The sequence below is a fragment of the Conger conger genome, chromosome 1, assembly GCF_963514075.1.
Source record: "Conger conger chromosome 1, fConCon1.1, whole genome shotgun sequence".
Lineage (NCBI taxonomy): Eukaryota > Metazoa > Chordata > Actinopteri > Anguilliformes > Congridae > Conger > Conger conger.
Genome location: NC_083760.1, coordinates 75,904,921 through 75,926,020, shown reverse-complemented (window position 1 = coordinate 75,926,020; position 21,100 = coordinate 75,904,921). Strand labels below are relative to the sequence as shown.

At 41.7% G+C, this 21,100-nt stretch overlaps 1 protein-coding gene across 1 annotated transcript; it reads left to right on the top strand.

Annotated features, from left to right (window-relative positions):
* The first annotated feature begins 9,661 nt into the window (after positions 1-9,661).
* LOC133130068 (double-strand-break repair protein rad21 homolog A-like) lies at positions 9,662-20,786 on the top strand. The gene is made up of 14 exons (XM_061244316.1): positions 9,662-9,782; positions 11,215-11,401; positions 12,521-12,650; positions 13,483-13,582; positions 14,776-14,882; positions 15,354-15,566; positions 16,606-16,731; positions 16,875-17,003; positions 17,236-17,459; positions 17,826-17,979; positions 18,183-18,328; positions 18,536-18,703; positions 18,932-19,015; positions 19,774-20,786. The coding sequence occupies exons 2-14, from the start codon at positions 11,258-11,260 to the stop codon at positions 19,963-19,965; spliced, it is 1,917 nt and encodes a 638-aa protein (XP_061100300.1). The 5' UTR covers positions 9,662-9,782; positions 11,215-11,257; the 3' UTR covers positions 19,966-20,786.
* Positions 20,787-21,100: the final 314 nt, after the last annotated feature.

Sequence of the window (21,100 nt, the reverse complement as noted above, 5' to 3'; positions counted from 1 at the left end):
TGTGAGACCTATCGATGCAGTGTTAACTCCCATCCATAGTGCTACCCTTCAGTGATCTTCACAGTAGGTATTCATCTCTTTGCCACTTCCACTCAAACCCCCCGTCCCCTCTTGTTCTTACAGGGTGGTGTCCTACCACGATGACAATGTGTCCGATGATGACTCTTCGTCCAAAATAGCCTTAAGAACTTAAGGCAGGGGATGGATGGGTTTTTAGCTTTTTCTCTTCCTTTATTTACTTGTGTTGTTAAATGTGAATGGCCTGCATTTATATAGCCCCTTTATCCTAAGCGCTGTACTTCTCATGCATCCTTTCATACACTCGCACACCAATGGCACCAACCAGCTCATCAGGGACACTGCGACACACCAAGGGCGGGATTGAACCGGCAACCCTCTGACCGCCTGAGCCAATGTCGCCACCTATTACTCATTCATCTAGTGCCTTTGATACCAATTCCATCTTATATCATTTTATACCATTCAGACTCCCTGTTTCTGTTGATTTTTATGAACGGTGGCCTTAATTGTGAGAGCCATCTAACACTGAGTAGAAATGGTGGACATTATAGTGGATATACAGTGATTAACAAATGTATTCTTAATTCAATTTGAATAAGGATGCGATTACAAAATGTAATCGCATCCGTATCAAAAGCTTGGAAACGAACTGATTTTCATGGATTTTCTTTCAAAAGCTACTATTTTCCAAATGGAAAATCCCACATTATTAGCGGATCCTGTCGACTTGGAATTTGGCATAAGCACTACCTGTATTAGACTAGACTTGATTTAAATGACGGCAGCAGGAGTCATCCGATCTTTCTATTCTCTGTTGTACTGTACGAAATCAAATGGAAATGGCCAGTACAACCTTTACAAGCACAAATTAAGTGCCTATAGAGTGCCTATTTCTGAACTGAACGGTATTAAGATTATTATGCATGAACTACTGACCTGTTTGTACACATCAGAGACTTATTACATGAACTGTTATATAATAATTTTGTCCTTTTCTTCAGAGTGATACAATCATGAGATTAAGATCTGAAACAAAGAAAAGGACAATAAATAAAATATTTATAGTAATATAAAAACAATAGGGAAAATATTATATTTAATAATAGTTAATATATTTGCACAGTGGATGTGCATGTACTAGGACCAATGAGTGGAACCTGGCATAAATGTATATGGGCAATTCTAGAAATTCTATGGATTTAACATTTGGGCACAAAATGACAAACTAAATCCTTCTTGCATGATAATGTCAATGCATGTTATCATAGCACCCACTTGGCTGAGGGGGAAGGGCCAAGAAAGAGAAAAAGAAATATTAAGCCAGAAACAATTTGACAACTTGTGTTATGGATGTGACGCAAAGGGACCTATCAAATTGTCATAACATATTTGTTGTCATCTAAATTGGTTTTGAATGTTTCCAAGATGGCTGCCAAATAGCATTGATTTCAATGGTAATGGGACTAATAAATCAATTTAAGCATTTTATCAAAATTGAACATGGTCACAATCGACTGTTTGGGACACAGTAAGTTTAATTGTGAAGTAAGATTCAAACTGTACCTTAGTCCTCCCTCCTGATTTCACCCGCCCCCCTTTCTGATATCCCTATCCCTCTTGTCTAAAAAATGTGCGCTTATGATGACTATATGTTTAGAACAACACTTCATGTGTATTTTACTAGCTATGGATGTGATGCTTTAACTTGTGGAAGAACCTATGCACTTGTAAATTTAGCGTCTGCTAAATGCTCTCGTTGACATTTCTGTGGAATTGGCCAGATTATGAAATCTGTTTTAAGGATTATTTTGTACATATTGCATCCTATCCAGGGCCTATTTCATATACGTTGCTTGAACAATCTAGGATAATTTGATGTGTCTTGTCAAATTTTCTGATTAATTAAATCCATTTCAGAAATGTGAACTGCAGTTTGAGTAAATTTAACATTGAATCATCTGAGATAACTGCGCGCACCCATTCTGTAAAAAAGGGTCATACTCCATATAGACAAAGGGAGCTGGGACACTACCCATGACAAAATTGATGAAAGTAGGCTACGGAGCCCACAAAGTTCCAAAAACTTTTTTTGTTTTTTTAATCTTTGGTGCACAAGATTAAAAATAAATCTTTTTTTGTTTTTTTTATTTATTTTATAAACACGACTAAAGCGGAAGCACTCTTAAAAATAGGTTTCGTTTTTCTGAAATGCGTTCCCTTCTAAATGCTTTTCTTACAAATATGGCATCGACATGAACCTCACTTACAAAAGCTGAGCTTGTTTCTGAGTGTGATTTCCCCGGGTGGTTTATATGTGTACATGTTATCCTTATTTCCCCTTTAAAACTGGCGTTTTGAATGTGTGTTGCTTATCCCAGCAACCAGTCCGTCTAAATTGTGAAATCCCTTTATGAAACTGAACCTCCTGACTTTATCCCAAAACATCAACAATCTAATTGGGCTAACCGAGTTAGCAACGTATATGAAATAGGGCCCTGGTCAGTCACCTGTTTTTGAACATGTATATGTATATCCATAAAACTTTAATATAGAAAAACATTATGCATAAAGCATTTGCAGTATAATATATGATATATTTTAGAAGGGCTCCTGATGTGTACATTTATATGCTTTTTTCTTTAGATAAATCATAAATGGTGGCTTGTATGAGCTTCAGTTGTATTACTGTGTGTAGTAATTGAAAATTATGTTTCTTTTGATTCTGTTAACGCTTATAAAAAATTTCTGATGCAATTCCTGGGTTTTCTAAGGAGAAATATTTGTATACTTCCTTTTGCATTTTTTTACTGTTTCTACATTCCTGCTTTTTAAATAAAAACCCCTTTCATCACCATGTATGTGAATGTTTAATGTGAAATACGTCACTGATAACATCAGATAGCACATTTAGACTTACTCAGAAACATACTCCGAAATTTCACCAACCCTCTACTTTGGTTCTGTTGAAGTTGCATACTTAATCATCTTTTCTTGAAATAATTGGTCTTGGTACTATTTATACAACTCTCTGCTAACATTGATGATGGATCAGTCCATAAATAAAGCCTGTGTTTATATCTGTGGTAGACAATATGATCCTGACTCGACATAGACTGTAGAGTACTGTAAGTCTGGAACATAAAATTAGTCCTTGAGAAGGTTTATAACTGTATTATGTGTTTTTGTATCGTATCATTTTTAATTCCTGCCTCAAGATATGATGCCAAAGTCTGAGGTAAACACTTGCCATGGTGAACTGAACTAATTGCAACATTAGCTTCAGCCTATGGTCATGCTCTTGTTCATTGTTTTACAGGAGGCCAAGGTGTACATTGCTGACACAGTTAGGCTCATATAGCTAACCTTTGTGGAACCCCTGAATCACATCGGTTTCATTCATTACTAAAATGCATCTGTCCATTCATATAACATGAATCATTTGAAACATGTGAGTCATATGAATCAACATATTTATTTGGGTAATTTGTATTTGGTTAATTAGAAAGTGTCCATGTTGGCTGATGGAACAGGCCAGTGAAGTGGACAACTTTTATACTCTGCTAACTTAAAAAAGCACCAAACCTAGGATAACACTATGCTATCCTTCCATGCAAACTACAGACTGGTGTCAAACCTAAGGGAAAAACCTGAATAAATGAGTGGAGAACTATAACGAACGCAGATGCTTCCATACAGGTGTACTCAGGCCCATAACTACTATTGAGGCCACTGAGGTCATGACCTCAGTATTTTAATAATATATTTTTAATCTAAGCAAATCTTTCCATTTTCACTTCAGAGTATAGCAGATTTATCCATTTAATTGTTAATGTTCTTCCGGGGGAGCAAGCCCCCGAACTCCCCATACCTCAAGTTGAGTTCCATTTGAAGCCAATTGCCACGATAAGATCCTCACAGACGTTGGGCTAGGGGAGGAGTGTCTCCTGCGTAGTCTAATCAACTGCGTCTGCCAAATTCCATTAATGGAAGTTGTTTGCCAACCGCCAATAAACACCCGAAATAGAAGGCCGGTGGTTTCGTCACAACTGGAAGAATGCGCACCTGTGAACGGGCGGCTCTCCGTTCGTGATGCTTTCCCTCTTCCTGCGCTGTGGCAATTCACGTGCTGAAGGTCGGAATGCGATTAATATTAGATATTTTTCACGGAGCGCGGTTATAGTTCCTTTAGTATGCGGAACACGAAATTGTGACAGATTGGTTGTTTTATTGGTCTTTATCATTTCTTTTAACAATTTAAAATCTTTTTTCTTTTTTAAAACACACTCAATAACACAAACAAATCATTTAAACAAACACTTAAACCAAAGGGAACAAAGACATCAAAATGAATGAAAAACAAATTTTAAGAAAAAGTGATTCAAAAATGGTCACAAAAAACACAGAATATCCTACAAAAATCAATATGTAATTCAAAGAAACAAAGGTGGATTAAAAGACCAAGAAATAGGAAAAAGGAAAGTCCATTTCGCTCAGGTTTTACTGTCATGAGAGGCTTCTGTGTCCCTTGGGGGGGGGGGGGGAATTGTGACAGAGAAAAAAAGTCACTGTAGATTACAAACCGTATAGCGCACGATGCAACTCCTCCAACGAAATTTTAGTTGTTGAGTTGACTGCATATGTGGTAGCTTCGATTCTGGGATATGAGGCTCATCCCGGCACTGAACTTTATGCTACATTTTAACGAAATTCCAACCGTGAATAATCGCTTAGGCTACTCGTCGTATGCTTGTAGGTAAGGCACTGCACTGTAAAAGAAAAAAAGAAGAAAAAGCGCAGTACCAGCAACCGCAGCGGTGGAAGTAGGTGGGGCTATGGTGGTGTGGTGCCTGGCGTGATTAGGTTGACACACCTACACTATTGGGTAATATACAATAGTTTGTATTTTACGATGTTGCAGAGCTGACACTCGTCTTTGAGCACAGGATGACTTCACAAAATATTTACAGTGTTAATGTAACTACCACAAAAAGTGACTGGGCCGAGGAAGGGGTTTGAAACGATCTGAATTCCTATAGAGAAAAGCTTATATATTTACAATATATTTTCTCATGAGCAAACAAGTACACAACCTCGTTCTCCTGACAATATCTTACAGTCAGTTACAATATTTTAAAAATATGCGAAGCACATCATTAGGAGAAAGAGGTTGTGTAATCATTTTGCTCATGAGAAGATATGATTTTTAAAGTTTCTCTATGGGAATTCCCATAGATGTAAACCACTTCCTAGGTCCAGTCAATTTTTCCATGTTTCCAAAAACATTATATTATATTATTTTTGCAATGGCAGTCAAGCATGCTCTGTTTCTAACGATATTCTGTAAAAGCCAAAAAACACAATGGACAAAAGCAATTAAAAGTAGCCTATCAATGCATTCCGCCAAACCATATTTTTTACAAGCAAATAAAACTCTAAACTTCAAACACTTGTTACTGTCATGATGGTTGAGCAGGTTATTGCAGTCATTTCCCACAGCTTCGCATGCACTATTGGTAAATTTAATAAATTATTTTCTAAATATTTTCTGTGACAAACACACAGCCTTAATCATTGCTTGGCTGCATTAATTAATATTTAATATTATTTAATATGATGCATCAGCCGTAATTATTTCGTGCCCTCTTTTTAAAGCCGTTATTCTTAGACAATATACAATAGTTCATATTTTACTATGTTGCAGAGCTTTGAGCACACGATGACTTCACAAAATATTTACAGTTAATGTCCTGCCTACCGTTAGAGGCGGATAAATTTCACACGCAAATTGACCCTTGTGAAGTGCATGAATACATAATCAGCCACACAATAACATCTCTGCCCTTTACATTTATTTGCGCGAACCCTTAAGTGCATATGCAATGAGGAGAGAAGCGCAGCTTGCGATTAGTCGCCTAGGTCACACTGCATTTTGCGCCTGTTTCATACATAGGTATCAAAATATTTGCAAACGTCTTAGTACATCTGGCCCGTGGTATTCTTCTATAAGAACGGAAGTGGTATAGTGCTATTAACAGAAAGTAATAGTAGTAGTAGTAGTATATAGAACATAGATCTGCTCCTGAGTGTGTTTTTGTGCCTTTAAATGATGATTCATCTGTCTTGTATGTCCCAACTTCTTTCCTGCTGCCAGTCCTCATTGGCACAGTGAGTTCTTTGTTGTATATGAGCTGGTAATTCCAGGTAATTCTGAAAAGTTTCTCATCGCCTCCTTTCCTCTTCCTCTCCCTGCAGATTCATCAGCCGTAGTTATTTTATGCCTTCTTTTTAAAGCCATTATTCTTTGCCATTGAGTGTTCTACAAGAGCTAAGCATGTTTAATAGGTGACTGTTACGTTCCACCGTCTTGTGTTCCCACTGTTTTTCCCTCTGCTTTTACACTGCAGGTGTAACACTCCATCATCATTATCCTGGTCCCGCCTCCACCAATCACATCCCTCCTCCCCAAGATAAAAGCTGTGTGTTTGCTGTCTCTCTCTGACATCTCTCACTTGATGCTCTCTGTGACCACTTGTGTGCGTGTGTGTGTGTGTGTGTGTCTATGTCTGTGTGTGTGTGTAGTTGTCGGTGTGTATAGTCCAGGCCCTGGGGCAAGTAAGACAGAGGCCTCTATACACCATTGCTACATGTAGGTGGCATTTGTGTATTAGACACATTAGGAAAGGGGTGGTTGTCAACTGTGTAATTTGTTATGTTAGAGTAGTAAGACAGGCTTTTGTTTGTTGCTGGTCAGTCAGACTATCTTTGTTTGTAGCTTGGTTTTGTTTTGTTTATTTCATTTATTTGGCAACATCTGTGTCCCTTAACGTGTTCTTTGTTCTTTAAATCACTTTTGAAAATAGCACTTGCACTTCTGCATAATATGCACCTTTTTGCACCTTTAATTCTTGTCTGGCTCATTATTTACACTGAACACGCTCAACACCCATTCAAATATATGTTATGCACTCCCTCCTACCACTAGACATCTGAGGGATGCAACAGTGACGCATGACTCATCCTTGTTAGGGGAGGGGCAGATGCCCAGGAAAAGGAAACAAAGAAGGATTAAGCACTAAAAGTTACCAGTAGACAGAATTAGATGCTGCTTCTATACCAAAGTTCCAAGTAAATTTTAATTGCAGTTCTAACTTATATGCCCCATGCACAGAACACCTCATGCACAGAACGTCTTTAACACACGTACCTCCCCGGTGACTACGGCTGTAACTAACCCCACTGGCACCATTAAGGCCTGCTATACAAGTTTGCTGTTGAATAATGTGTTTTGCTGTCTGTGTATCTATGTCTGTATAGCTTTCTCTCTTGTCTCTCGACAGCCTGCTGCCATTTGCCCATTCCTCCAACCAATCATAATTATCCTGTTGTGTTCCTGCACACCTTCCACCAATCAGAGGGCGACACCCAATTTAAAATACCCACCAGCCATCCCGTGTTCTCTTTTGGCATCCTGCTGTACTCCCTCCTGGCATCCAGTGGTTATTCATCCCACTCCGCTTTACTGGAACTTGCCAACTTTTCAACCAACTGGCAATCCATACTAGGTTTAAACTCCCCTAGACCTAGACTATTTTAAATGCAAAATGCCCTGGTCATTTTTATTATCCCTTGAGGAGGTCAGGCAAGCTGAACCAATCAGTCACTTTTTCCGACTTGGTGACTCCAAGACACAACCAATCTCAAACTGTGATCGTTGGTTTATTTATTGCCTCCCTCTCCATCTTCCTTGCTGTCCATGGGGATAATATGCACTTGCATCCTCTTCCTGGCAAGTTTGTTGATTGTCCTTACAGTGCTGAGTGGTATGTTTAACTGTTTATGTATTTTTTTCTACCCATTACATGACTTCCATCCATCCATCCATTATCTGAACCCGCTTATCCTGAACAGGGTCGCAGGGGGGCTGGAGCCTATCCCAGCATACATTGGGCGAAAGGCAGGAATATACCCTGGACAGGTCGCCAGTCCATCGCAGGGCACACACACCATTCATTCACACACTCATACCTACGGGCAATTTAGACTCTCCAATCAGCCTAACCTGCATGTCTTTGGACTGTGGGAGGAAACCGGAGTACCCGGAGGAAACCCACGCAGACACAGGGAGAACATGCAAACTCCGCACAGAGAGGCCCCAGCCGAAGGGGATTCGAACCCAGGACCTCCTTGCTGTGAGGCGGCAGTGCTACCCACTGCACCATCCGTGCTGCCCATTACATGACTTGTCAATTACCATCTGTGTCTTGACAGTTCTTTGGCTTTTCCCATACTGATGGTTGACAAATGGATTTTGCATGCTTGTTCATTTTTACACTCTAGTGAAACAAAAAAAGTGATGGAATGACTCAATATAGTTAGACTGAGATTAACTAAAAAACATTGAAACATGTAAACGTAGGACTTCTACGCATCAGCGTTTTCATGGTATTTAAATGCCCTTTCTTGCTGCTTGCCAGATCGGCATCCGTCATTTAAAGAGTCATGGGCAAAACTTTTCTATTGCATAACACATTTATTTATTAAATCTCTCAAACTGTAATACTGGAGTCTCTGTGATTGAACTGTCATTTGTGTGGTCATATTTTCCTACATTAAATGTTTTAATAAGTAACACTATATTATTATCATGTTAAAGATCTGAAAAGTGCTGCAACTAACAAAATGCCATTGATTTGAATAATGTACCCATTAGGAGGATGTGGGTTTCGACGGGTGAGATGATTTATAGGAAATTCTGGTGACAATCATTGCACAAAAAAACATTAACAGATTCATAGAAGTTATTTCTTTCCTATGACTTTTTGCTCTTTTCTCTTTGATGTTCTTTCAGAGCATACTGCATTTCTGTCCAAAATTTTCATCTTTCCACTCAGTTTGGAATGTAAAATTCCTTTTTCCTACCAATCTCACCACTTCAATTTACAATTCAGGATCTGCCCACACCAAACATGGAAACATTTTTCATATCATAGTAAAACAAAACCTCCTTTATTTTTTATACTATACTTTAACTGTCCAAAAACGATGGATGCTAAACAACCAGCATTCCCTGAAATTATATTATCACGATACTATATAACACTTAATACGAATAATTGCCACCTTATTGCAATATATTACACAGCAATCACACACTATTTTGAAGTCCACACACTATTGCAGTATGTGTTCGTATGCTTTCCGTGTTTTGTCTAGTGGCCACAAGATGGCGCTCACTGATAGGTTGGTTGTTGAATTAGCTTTCTGTCGTCTATTTATCCATGTATTTCCACTGAAAAGATCAATATAATCCGTATCACACATTTTAAATAGCATGACGAAACATGAAAATGTGCACGTTTTTTGGCAGGGTTTCTTGAAGGTCATAGTAAAACGGATTATATATATAGCAGCTGTGCAAAAAAATTGTAGTGTAATTAAATGTACAACTTTCTGCAATGCATTGTCTTTTCTTATGCTTTTAAGTTGAACGTGTGTGTGTGTGTGTATATATATAACACACACACACACACACACAAATACATACATACATACATACATACATAACTGTATACAGTTCAATGGCCTATGCCGCGTTCATCCCTCCCTACTTGGATATTTTGACTGTAAACATCCTGTAGATTTAAAAAGGAGTCGAGCGCCATCTTGAGCACCAGTCGGAGGGAGGAGTTGGAAAAAAAAGTAATATTAGCGTGATATAGTACGGACACCTTAAAACGAAGCCGGTAGAAGGAGTTCGCCTTGTAAGTAATACACATTTTGAGTTTGCAATTCCAGAAATACAGTGGCAATTATCCCCCCCCTACTGCTAGCTAAGTTTCTTTAGTTATCCCTAGCTAGCATGCGCGGGTTTGTCCCGTCGAGCCGATTAGCAATCAAGCGTTAGCTATGTTAACTATGCTGCATCCAGGGGGTATTTTGTTACATGTGTGTTTGTTAGCTCGTTTGCTAACACAGTATCGCTATGGGAATAGCACCTCGGCTTCTTAAAGTAATAAAATGAACGTTGACCACTTGGCTAACTGCAGTTGCGATTCGTGTGACCACTTTTGTAAACGCTGTTTAGCAAGGATGCTAGCTGTCTCACAACCGATGTAAATCGTAGGATGGAAGTGTACTGTTCGCTAGGAAAGTGGCTGGTCGTGGCCCGTCTATTTTAATTCTTTAAAACAGCTTTGGTTGAGCCAAAATCCACTGCAAAATGGCACCTACTGTTGGGGAAGATTTAGATGAAATAACGTTATATGATTAATTAGTTCGATATTAACTAATTAAGTTAATTCCACCAACAACTTAATGTACTGTAACGTTAGGTTGGCTTTACTGTTGACATGTATTTTGGCACATGGTTGGGTAATGATTGCTAATGAGTTTAAAATCATGTCGAAGTTATCAGGCCTTTGAACTTAGATGGTGAACTCAATTATTCGCAGTCTTCCTTTAGCTTTTCAACGTCAAGGTATGGATTCTGTAATATTTTACAGTATTTATAATTGAGATGGGTATGATTTACTAATACTAACGTTAGCTATCTGTCTAGCTAGCGAAGTTACCACGTTACACAGGTTGGTGTGATGTTGTCTAGGTTAGCTGCTTAGGTTTGAACGTTGCATTTATTATAGTCACATTAGCTTAGTAGGTACGTTAGCTGATGTTTTGTCGTGTAAAGTACGCCTGTGCAATATATGTAATTGGTAATTAATTAATTCGTGAAAAATCAAGGCAAGGTTTTTGATAATGGAACTGTTTAACATTAGCTGTTCAACTGGAACATTGGTTGCCATTTAACGCCGTGGCATGTAGTATTAGAAACATGCTGTTATATAATGTTTTTTTCATGTTTTATAGTTTAGCTGCATCATTCTACCAGAAATTCTCATGCCAAAAAATCTTAACATGGTGGAAATGCTCTGCTGTGTGAGATTTATTTGAAAGGTACAGTTTCGATGTCCTCAGGGTTTTGAATCGTTACTTCCAAAAAATGGTCATTTCCTGAAGGCTCAAGCAATTAGGCAAAGACCACGTGATACAAATGCAATAAGTGATATTACTTCTGACTTCTCCCTTCAGAGGAGCAACGGCAGAATCTTCATCATTTTTATATTCTTGTCCCCCATATAAACCCAATTTCCTTGTCTGCCTGTGTGACATTTGGCATAACTCTTCAATTTGCAGGTTTGGTGGTCCCCCTTGCTGGGCGTGAGAAGGAGCGGGGACAATGTTCTACGCCCACTTTGTCCTCAGCAAACGTGGGCCGCTGGCCAAAATCTGGCTGGCGGCCCACTGGGATAAGAAGCTGACCAAAGCTCATGTGTTCGAGTGTAACCTGGAGAGCAGTGTGGAGAGCATCATCTCTCCCAAGGTAAACGTCGTTTACTCTCGATGTTAGCCTGCACATGCCCCTCTCTGTGTTAGCCTGCACACTCCCCTCTCTGTGTTAGCCTGCGCATGCCCCTCTCTGTGTTAGCCTGCACACTCCCCTCTCTGTGTTAGCCTGCACACGCCCCTCTCTGTGTTAGCCTGCACACGCCCCTCTCTGTGTTAGCCTGCGCACGCCCCTCTCTGTGTTAGCCTGCGCACGCCCCTCTCTGTGTTAGCCTGCACACTCCCCTCTCTGCGTTAGCCTGCACACACCGCTCTCTGTTAGCCTGCGCACGCCCCTCTCTGCGTTAGCCTGCGCACGTCCCTCTCTGTGTTAGCCTGCACACTCCCCTCTCTGTGTTAGCCTGCGCATGCCCCTCTCTGTGTTAGCCTGCGCACTCCCCTCTCTATGTTAGCCTGCACACGCCCCTCTCTCTGTTAGCCTGCACACTCCCCTCTCTGTGTTAGCCTGCGCACGCCCCTCTCTGTGTTAGCCTGCACACGCCCCTCTCTATGTTAGCCTGCACACGCCCCTCTCTGTGTTAGCCTGCACACTCCCCTCTCTGTGTTAGCCTGCACACGCCCCTCTCTGTGTTAGCCTGCACACTCCCCTCTCTGTGTTAGCCTGCACACGCCCCTCTCTGTGTTAGCCTGCGCACGCCCCTCTCTGTGTTAGCCTGCACACTCCCCTCTCTGCGTTAGCCTGCACACTCCCCTCTCTGCGTTAGCCTGCACACTCCCCTCTCTGCGTTAGCCTGCACACGCCCCTCTCTGTGTTAGCCTGCACACTCCCCTCTCTGTGTTAGCCTTCCATATGGCAAGACAGCTGTTCGATATGACATGCTGGACCTGGCCATACACTCCTGAAGTGATGTAGTCTTAATGTTCATCCTTTTTTATGTGCATACAATACATTTTGCCAGCAAGTGGTGCTATTTTATTTGAAATGGGAGGGTAAATTCCTTGTTATGCCAAGGCACAGTGGATTATACAACTTACAATATATATATATTTATTTTTTATTATTTTTTATTTTTTGGTCCCCTTGATTTGTTTTGCATACATTAAAGCTTTTTGCCCAAAGATTGTGTAATCTTCATTCTTTCTGTTTTTTTTGTAGGTGAAAATGGCATTGCGGACATCTGGTCACCTGCTCCTCGGTGTCGTCAGAATCTACCACAGGAAAGCCAAGTATCTGCTGGCTGACTGTAATGAGGCATTCATCAAAATAAAGATGGCCTTCCGTCCAGGTAAAGTGTCCTGCATGGAATAATGGAATAGTTGCATTTATTGATGGAAGAAAAATGAGTGGGCCTACAGGCCCTTAATGGGGTTTTTAATGTCTAGGGCTATATGGGTTGGAGCAAGAAGAGTGGTGCGTTTCTTTCTGTTTTGTCTTTTTCACAGATGTCACTAAAACGTGGGTGAAATTACAGAGCAAGGCTAACCATGCTAATGTCAGGATTCAAGGATCAACTTGCCTGTTGTTTACTTGTTGATTTTTATTGGCTACAATGTTTTGGTTGCTTGTATGAAGAGCTTTATTTTGCTTATTGACAGTCAATTAAGGTTAGAAAATGGTGCTCCAGGTGCCTGCCGCTTGCCAGTTCCACCTGTGCTTGAGGTTTGCTTGCTCTTCAGTGGTAGCATGTGCTTCCTCTCGCTGAAGTGCTGGGATTGGGGCTGCTGGGAGGTTCTTCCTGTTAATGCGCCGTTCTGCTCCATTTATGGAGTGAGAGGGCAGCAGTTTGCTTGGACTGTTACCGTGTCGTATTGGGAAAAGGGGGAGATGCATGAATAAAATAAATAAATAAACAAATAAAGAAAGAAAATAAAGGTGGGATGACCATGCAGTTTGATATTTGATTTGTGAGGAGCAAACTATGCAATAAAGAAATCCTGTTTACTTCTTCTAAATCCGTGTTTTAACCTTTTCATGTTTGTCAGTACAGTGTGTAATAAAGTTAATTTATGGAGTGCTACCCCTCAAGTGAGAACGCCAGGTGTTTCCTCTAAGAGCCTGCTTGTGTGTGAGACGTGCCTACATTAACCTGTGCTATCCTGCCATTTTGTTCATCACAGGTGTGGTGGATCTGCCGGAGGAGAATCGCGAGGCTGCCTACAATGCCATCACCTTGCCAGAAGAGTTCCATGACTTTGACCAACCACTACCAGATCTAGAGTGAGTCCCATGTTTCTTTGTTTTTTTGGCGTGCAAAAAAAAATGAAATAAAATAAAACAAAACTCTTATGTCCACTTTACTTGGCTTTCCACAAGGATTAGTATTAGGATGTATTTTAAATGAATGCATTTTATTTCCATAGAGCTTCTGTATCCACACATTATACTTAAGCCGATGTACAAACTTCATAGGCATACATTGGTCAGAGTTGGGGGTTTACTTGGGGTTGCACTGGTCTGACCTAAAAGTTAACAAACCAAATTATTCCCTCTCATCATTCATTCCCCCCGCAAATTACATTACTCACCTTTCCATTCCTCAATTCACTACAGTTCATCAATTATTGATGGGATAATGCAAATTTTGAAACTTCACTTCTACATATTTTGGATGTTGCTGCAGAAACTGCTACAAATATAATTCTCATCTGATGACTGCCTAAGGTGAAATAATTTCACATTATTAAATCTCATTAATAAATAACAAATAATTAAATGATTGAATCAGTGCTCAGGTTTCCTGAGCAACAATCCTTGTTTGATACCCGATATTTCCGTATATCATAATTTGAATTAAATAGCAATGTATTTATCTGTATGACGCGGAATTAACCTATTTAATACCTATATTAGGGGTTCCATCTGTAATCAAATCCAGAAACAATGATGAATAAAGATAAATGGGCCAAAATAAATAAAACCACTGAGAAGCATATAATGACTGAAGAGGAAGAAATAGGGGCCAGTTTACTTCTGTACTGTATGCTGCAGTTTTGCACATTGCTTATTTTTCTTTGTTATGATGAAATATTTTCTATTTTGAATGTGTCAGTCTATGTACTGTCTATTGTGTAATTTATTTTGATATATAAAAAAAGCCTACTTTACATATGTGATGGCATCTTTCTGTTTTTAAGTGTATTTACTGTATGCAGCTATATGTAAGCAATTAATAGTATATGAAATATAAAAACCTTTTTATATTCAGTAGGTGTCACACTTGTATGTTTTGTTTCCTGTTTGCTATGTCATTTTTATGTCACTTTTTAAAATCACTTCTATGGGGTTAATAGGAACCACCAGTTCCACCAGTTGAAGTTAGCGTGGACCCCTGTGTTTCTGATAACTCCCAGATGAAGTTCTAATGATGCCCTGTTGTTCGTGGTCACGGCTGTTGTATTGCTGTGTCGCAGTGACATTGACGTGGCACAGCAGTTCACACTGAATCAGAGTCGTGCCGAGGAGATCACCATGAGGGAGGATGTGGCGAACCTCAGCCTCCTGCAGGAAAATGATTTCGGTATGTTCCCTCTAGCCCTGCATACCTGCATAGCATCCTTCGTATTTAACCCCCGTGTGTGTGTGTGTGTGTGTGTGTGTGTGAGTGTGTGTGTGAGTGTGAGAGAGAGAGAGAGTCCCTCTGGGGTTTTTCAGCGCACCTGTCCCTGGAAGTGGTTATGCACTTATGTTGTATGTCAGGCTGCATAAGAGCTTCGGCCAAATGCCTGTAATGTAATATTGAGTACGGATACTTTGATATACGCATCAGCCTTAATGCCCGTCAGTGCATTAAGTAGATGTAGAAATGCCAAAACCCAGTGGGAGAATCCTCTTTTCCTAACTGATTGCTCTAATCATTAAATAGTGTGATAACCAAAAAAAAAACAAAAAAAACTTGTCCTGTGAATGTATCCTTGTAGAATTTTGGACTAAATAGTGTCACGTGGTATGAGTTCTGAAATGCGAAACGTGACCGTGTTCATCTCGCCAGCCGACTTTGGCATGGACGACCGTGAAATGATGCGGGAGGAGAGCGCGTTTGAGGTGGACATCATCCACGGCTCCTCGGCGTCCAATCTGCTGCTGGAGACTGAGCCACAGCCCGGCCCGATAGCCGAGAAGTCCAACCACCTGCAGTACGATGACCAGTACAAGGACGACTTTGGGGACAACCCCATGGAGAGCAGCGAAGGGGGCATGCTGGGTGAGTGAAGGGCATGCTGGGTGAGTGATGATTCTCCGTCCGCAGGTAGGACGGAGAATCCACAGGCGTTAACGTTCAGGGTTGCTCACAGCGGTTCTGGCGAGGACGCCTGGGGAAGTGCCAGACCCCAAGCAGTCCGTTTCACTGGTCTTATGTAAATCATTTGCGTAGGTTCCGTCAGATGCCTCTATGGCAGCGGTCCTATCTTAACTTTCCAAATCCACCCCTGGTGGTAGGTAATTAGCTGAACAATTAGTGCTGCCAGACCATCTTTACAATTGACTCTGAGCGGTTCTCGGACCTTCAGGACCGTGGTTTGATGATGTGAACAAGTGACATGGCATACCACTGAGCACTGTTGGCACTTGATTGGATAGACAGGCTAGACCTTGGTTTCAGTTCCCCGTTTTCAAAACGATATATGACGGACTGTTGATAAACTTTCTCTGATTCCGCCTAAACAGTCCATTAAAATATCTTCCTGAAAACATTTGAGATGAGAAATAGGCAATTCTACTACTGATGCTTGAGTCATGTTTGATCTGCCACAACCTACTTTGAAAGTTTGATCTGAGTTGCGTGAGTCGTGTTGGACAGATTCATTTGCGTAGGGCAGAGTATATTCGATGCAAATACAGAACCAGTGACCACACCACATCAATCATGCACCCTGCGGCATCTACAAAGAAAATGAAAAAAATGCCTTGAGTGGTGGAATTGGTGTGAATGGCCCTTTAGTTGGATTGGTTTGCAGTGCTCTACTGTGCTTCCATCTTGGGAGCATTTGCTGGGCTAAACTGGGAAAATAATTTGGGTGCACACCTACTAATACACTGGGATGCATTCATTTTTCAATGTAGGAGTACATGTTAGTGCAGAGCCCTGCTTAGACAGAAGCTGGCTTGGTTAGAGGGAGTGCAGAAAGACATAGCAGTAATTTCTGGAGTGTTGTGGAGACTTGTTCAGTGAGGCCATGTGAAAGTGTGGAATGGATAAGATGACCCATTTGCATTCATGTTCTGGAAATGTGTTCTTTTAGTGGACAAGCTCCTCAGCAACGAGGGTGGTGGGGGCATTTTCGACGACCCCCCTGCCATTACTGAGAGCGTGATGATGCCCCCTGATCACGGTGGTGACGACGAGGATGACTTTGACAACTTGTCACGTAAGCAATTTTAAGCAGTTTGAGCGGACATTTTTGTTTCACCATTTGACCTGCGAGAGGGCACCATTTCCATGAAGATTTTGATTGTTGTAATTGCATTGTGGCGATGCATTCATTTCCGCTCTTGTGTTCTGTGTCTATAGCGGGTGGGCCAGACAGCCCAGACTCGGGTCCTGTGGAGCCCCTGCCCACTATGACTGATCAGACGGAGCAGACCACCCTGGTTCACAACGAGGATGAGGCCTTCGCCCTGGAACCCATTGACATTACCGGTGAGCACCTCTGCCCCGTGATTGGCTAGAAAGGAAAAGCGGTTGTTAAGTCTGGACGTCTGCTGAAAGGGACACTTCTGTATTGGAATTATGCTATGACCTTTGCGCACATTGAATGAAAACTAGACTCGATTGTCTTTTTATGGCTTGAACACAGCCCAAACAAAACCACGATGTAAGGAGTATACGTTAGAATCCTGAATGTCATGCCATCCGTCGGTGTTCCCTGCAGTGAAAGAGACCAAGGCCAAGAGGAAGAGGAAGCTGATCGTGGACAGCGTGAAGGAGCTGGACAGCAAGACCATCCGCGCCCAGCTGAGCGACTACTCTGACATCGTCACCACCCTGGACCTGGCCCCGCCCACCAAGAAGCTGATGATGTGGAAGGAGACGGGCGGCGTGGAGAAGCTCTTCTCCCTGCCTGCCCAGCCTCTCTGGAACAGCCGGCTGCTCAAGGTAATGCATCCGGTGGGCAGAAAGGCTGCAGTCTTGGGTGATCGCTTTGTTGGCAGCGTTTGGTTTGCCTTTCCAAATTAGACCCGGATCCAAAATTCCAAGAATTTGGTAACCAATAAGAAATTTGAGAAATTTGCTTCTGCTTATTGGTTCCTAAACACACGCATGTTTCGAATTAACTGTATTAATTAGGCAAACTAGGGCTGTCACTTTGACCAGTAATTGCACTTTTAGAATATGTACATTTAAATTGAATTTTAGTTTGAATATGTTCAAACTTTTGTTAATATTTTTTATATTCCTTTGGCCTTGTAGCTCATTGGTTGGTTCACAGAGGTGCTTAATTGGTGAATGTTCTCTGAGCAGATGTTCACGCGTTGCCTGACCCCGCTGGTGCCAGATGACCTGAGGAAGAGGAGGAAGGGCGGTGAAGCTGAGAGCCTGGATGAGTTCCTGAAGGACCTGGAGAACCCGGAGGTGCCCCGGGAGGAGGTCCTGTCCCAGCACAGGGATATCATTGGTGAGGGCCTTATGGCATCTGCCGCTGTCCCCCACACCGCTTTGGTACCCAGAAACCTTTCGCCTTGAATCTAACGCTGAGCGAGAGCTGATAGACCAGCCGGATTGTGCGAAAGGGGAGCTTGTGGTCTAGTTTGTAGGGTGCGCAAGGCTCGTAAGCGCATTCGTAACCTTTTTGTGTCCGTCTCTTCCACCTGCTCTCAGACCAGACCATCCTGGAGGAGCCCAGCCTGCTGCAGGCGTCCACCATGGAGGGCAGCAGGACCACCCTGGACGAGTCCATCATGCCCCCCCCCTCCTCGCAGCGCGGGGTGAAGCGCAAGGCCCATGACACTGAGGCGGCGCTGCCTGTACGCCCACCCTTTCCTATTCCTCCTGCATCTACATTTCAGGCCCTGTTTTCTCCTCACAGTTTTCTGACAACCTGCATAAACAAGTGGACAGTTTTTGTGTTTATTTATTTACTTATTTACAATTTTAAGACAAGAATGCGTAAACCTGAGGCTTCTGGATGGTGAACCATTCGTGTGCGTACGTCTGTGTGTGCGCGCTTACAGATGGGGACGCTGGAGCAGCCTGCTGACCGCTCCACCCTGTCACAGCAGCTGGACATGCCCCAGGTGGAGCTGCCCCCGGAGGAGACGGCCAGCCTCAGCCAGCTCATCCCCGAGCTGGACCTGCTGGGGGAGAAGGGCAAGGGCAAGGACGATGAGGAAGAGGAGGAGGTGAGGAGGCACAGCTTCAGCATTACTGTGAGAGGCAGGGAGAGGAGAACATGCGTAATGCGGCATTTGCTTTCATAGCAACTTGGGTGCTGCTCTGTGCGCAGGTACTGTAGCCGGTTCAAAAGCGACAGGAGCAGATGTGGTCATTTACATTCTCAAAGTTCTATGTTGAGATTTGCATTGGATCATCTGCTGGTGTGCATTTTGACATTGCTGTTTTTTTGCCAGGAGGAAGAGGGCCAGGGTGGAGATCAGGATCAGGAAGAGAGGAGGTGGAACAAGAGAACCCAGCAGATGCTTCATGGTCTGCAGGTAAGAAAATGAAAAGATCTGGCCCGGGACAGGGGTTGCAAATTAGCCATGGCTAGAAACCTGTATAGTATTAAGAATCTACTGCACACAAGGGAGAACTGCAGTCCTAACCCAAGGCATCACACCATCTCTTCAGTTGCTCTCGATCTAAACTCTGCCCCTGCGAATGGTTGCCAGGTTCTCTCACAACCTGTGGTATATAGTGCGCTGTGGTGGTATAGTGCTGAACATTTTGTGCCCATGGCGAAGCTGGCTAAAGCAGCATTCTAAATGACAAGCGACAAGTCTAATGTCAGACAAGTAAGGAATAATATAATGTATAGCAACGTGCAGCAACTACCCAGCACTAACCTGCAATATATTCTAGCAATGCAACTGCAGAACACAGCTAGGCTAGCCATCGATACCTACACTGGTACAGATTATGGAAGGTGTTGGAAAATTAAGCATGCACTATTACGCTAGCTAGCTTATTAAAAAATATATATATTGCAACTTTAATGGTTGACTTGCCGTATGCTTGATTGGGGAAATATCCAAGTGCAAGGAAGGATTGTTTGAAGGCGGTGAAGCAAGTTTGGCACCACTATTTTGTCTTTTCAAGATTTCGCTTTTCGTGTGCAGCAAGTTGTTGTCCAATGTAAATTGGCAATTGATGGGCAAACATAGTATTGGCTGCATTCTCAAAGTTAATTGCCAATTATCTTGTCCCTTGGCATTACTTGTGGCTGCTAACAGATTTTCTACCTGGTCCACAGAGAGTCATGGCGAAAACGGGAGCCGAGTCGGTCAGCCTATTAGAGCTGTGCAGGAATAACAACAAGAAGCAAGCTGCTGCCAAGTTCTACAGCTTCCTGGTACTGAAAAAGCAGCAGGCTGTGGACTTCACTCAGGCCGAGCCTTACAGCGACATCATCGCCACCCGTGGGCCTAGATTCGAAATTATATAGACAAGGCAAAACCCAGGAGGGGAAAAAGATCTTGTGAATGGCAGGTTTTATTCTTTCATATATTTTTTTTTATTGGTTGACCTTGTGTTTTTGTGTTTCGTGTAATTTTGGGGAAGGCAATGACCAGGGTCTGGGATTTAGTTGAGCTATTTTTTTTTTTTTTTTTTTTTTTTAGAAATGTATCTATATATACGAGATGTTCCAATTTTACTCCTGAGCCATGAGGATTGTTATATTGGATGGTAGCTTTTGAAATGGTCAATCATTGAGGTATGTATAGGTTTTTGAATGCACTTGGGTTTTCTCTTCACTCCCATCATTGCATTAAGGTCACTCCTGTGTTTACACTTAGCCACAGTTTATCGTTGCCACATGTTTTTATTGAAGCCCAATGATGTGTACTCATTAATTTATCTGCGTTAAACCTTTCCATGTCTTGAAATGACTTAAGGAGCTGAGTGGGGGCAAAGAAAGCCCTGCATGATTTTTAAAACTTATTTTGTAGATAACTTGTATTATATGCGTCACTGAATTACTTTGCCCTATATAGTTTTAAATGAAATATGCTGTATTGTTCATTTTAAAACATTTTAAAACGATCATTTTCCTGTGACATAAAAAAAACCAATTGTGACCATTTCTGATTCATTAAATAATGAAAAGAAATTAAAGAAATATCCATTTGTTTAGTCGTAAATCAAGGAATATGCTCGCATTAAATCACATTTGTTTCTTGATATCCTTTTTACTTGTACTTGTGTACTTGCATTATAAATTGCATAAAAAGCAAGATTAAAAATGTTGTTTGTTATTGAAAGTTATGTTTGAGTAGCTTCCCCTTTCTCAAGTTTCCTCAAGTTTGAAAACCCAAGAGCTGTGATATACATAACATTTTTCCTCATTATGACTATTGTACACAGGGCTGCACACGAACTTTTTCAAATTGTCACAAAATTGTGCACCAGAGACATGACGAGAGCCGTCGCAAATCAATGAACTGAACTGAACAGAAAGGTGCGAGGAATCGCCTAAAAGTCGCGTAACCTGCCGGGGGGACGTACAAGGAAAGAGAAACTCATTTTAAAAAACTCATTTTAATTGTGCCAATTGTCGAAATACATAGGCTACGGACTGA

Bases quoted from the DNA above. Each gene is read 5' to 3' on its own strand.
- LOC133130068 (XM_061244316.1), top strand. From the start codon at position 11,258: ATGTTCTACGCCCACTTTGTCCTCAGCAAACGTGGGCCGCTGGCCAAA. The intron at 12,651-13,482 runs GTAAAGTGTCCT...TGTTCATCACAG, and splicing joins AAAGATGGCCTTCCGTCCAG to GTGTGGTGGATCTGCCGGAG. The intron at 15,567-16,605 runs GTGAGTGAAGGG...GTGTTCTTTTAG, and splicing joins CAGCGAAGGGGGCATGCTGG to TGGACAAGCTCCTCAGCAAC.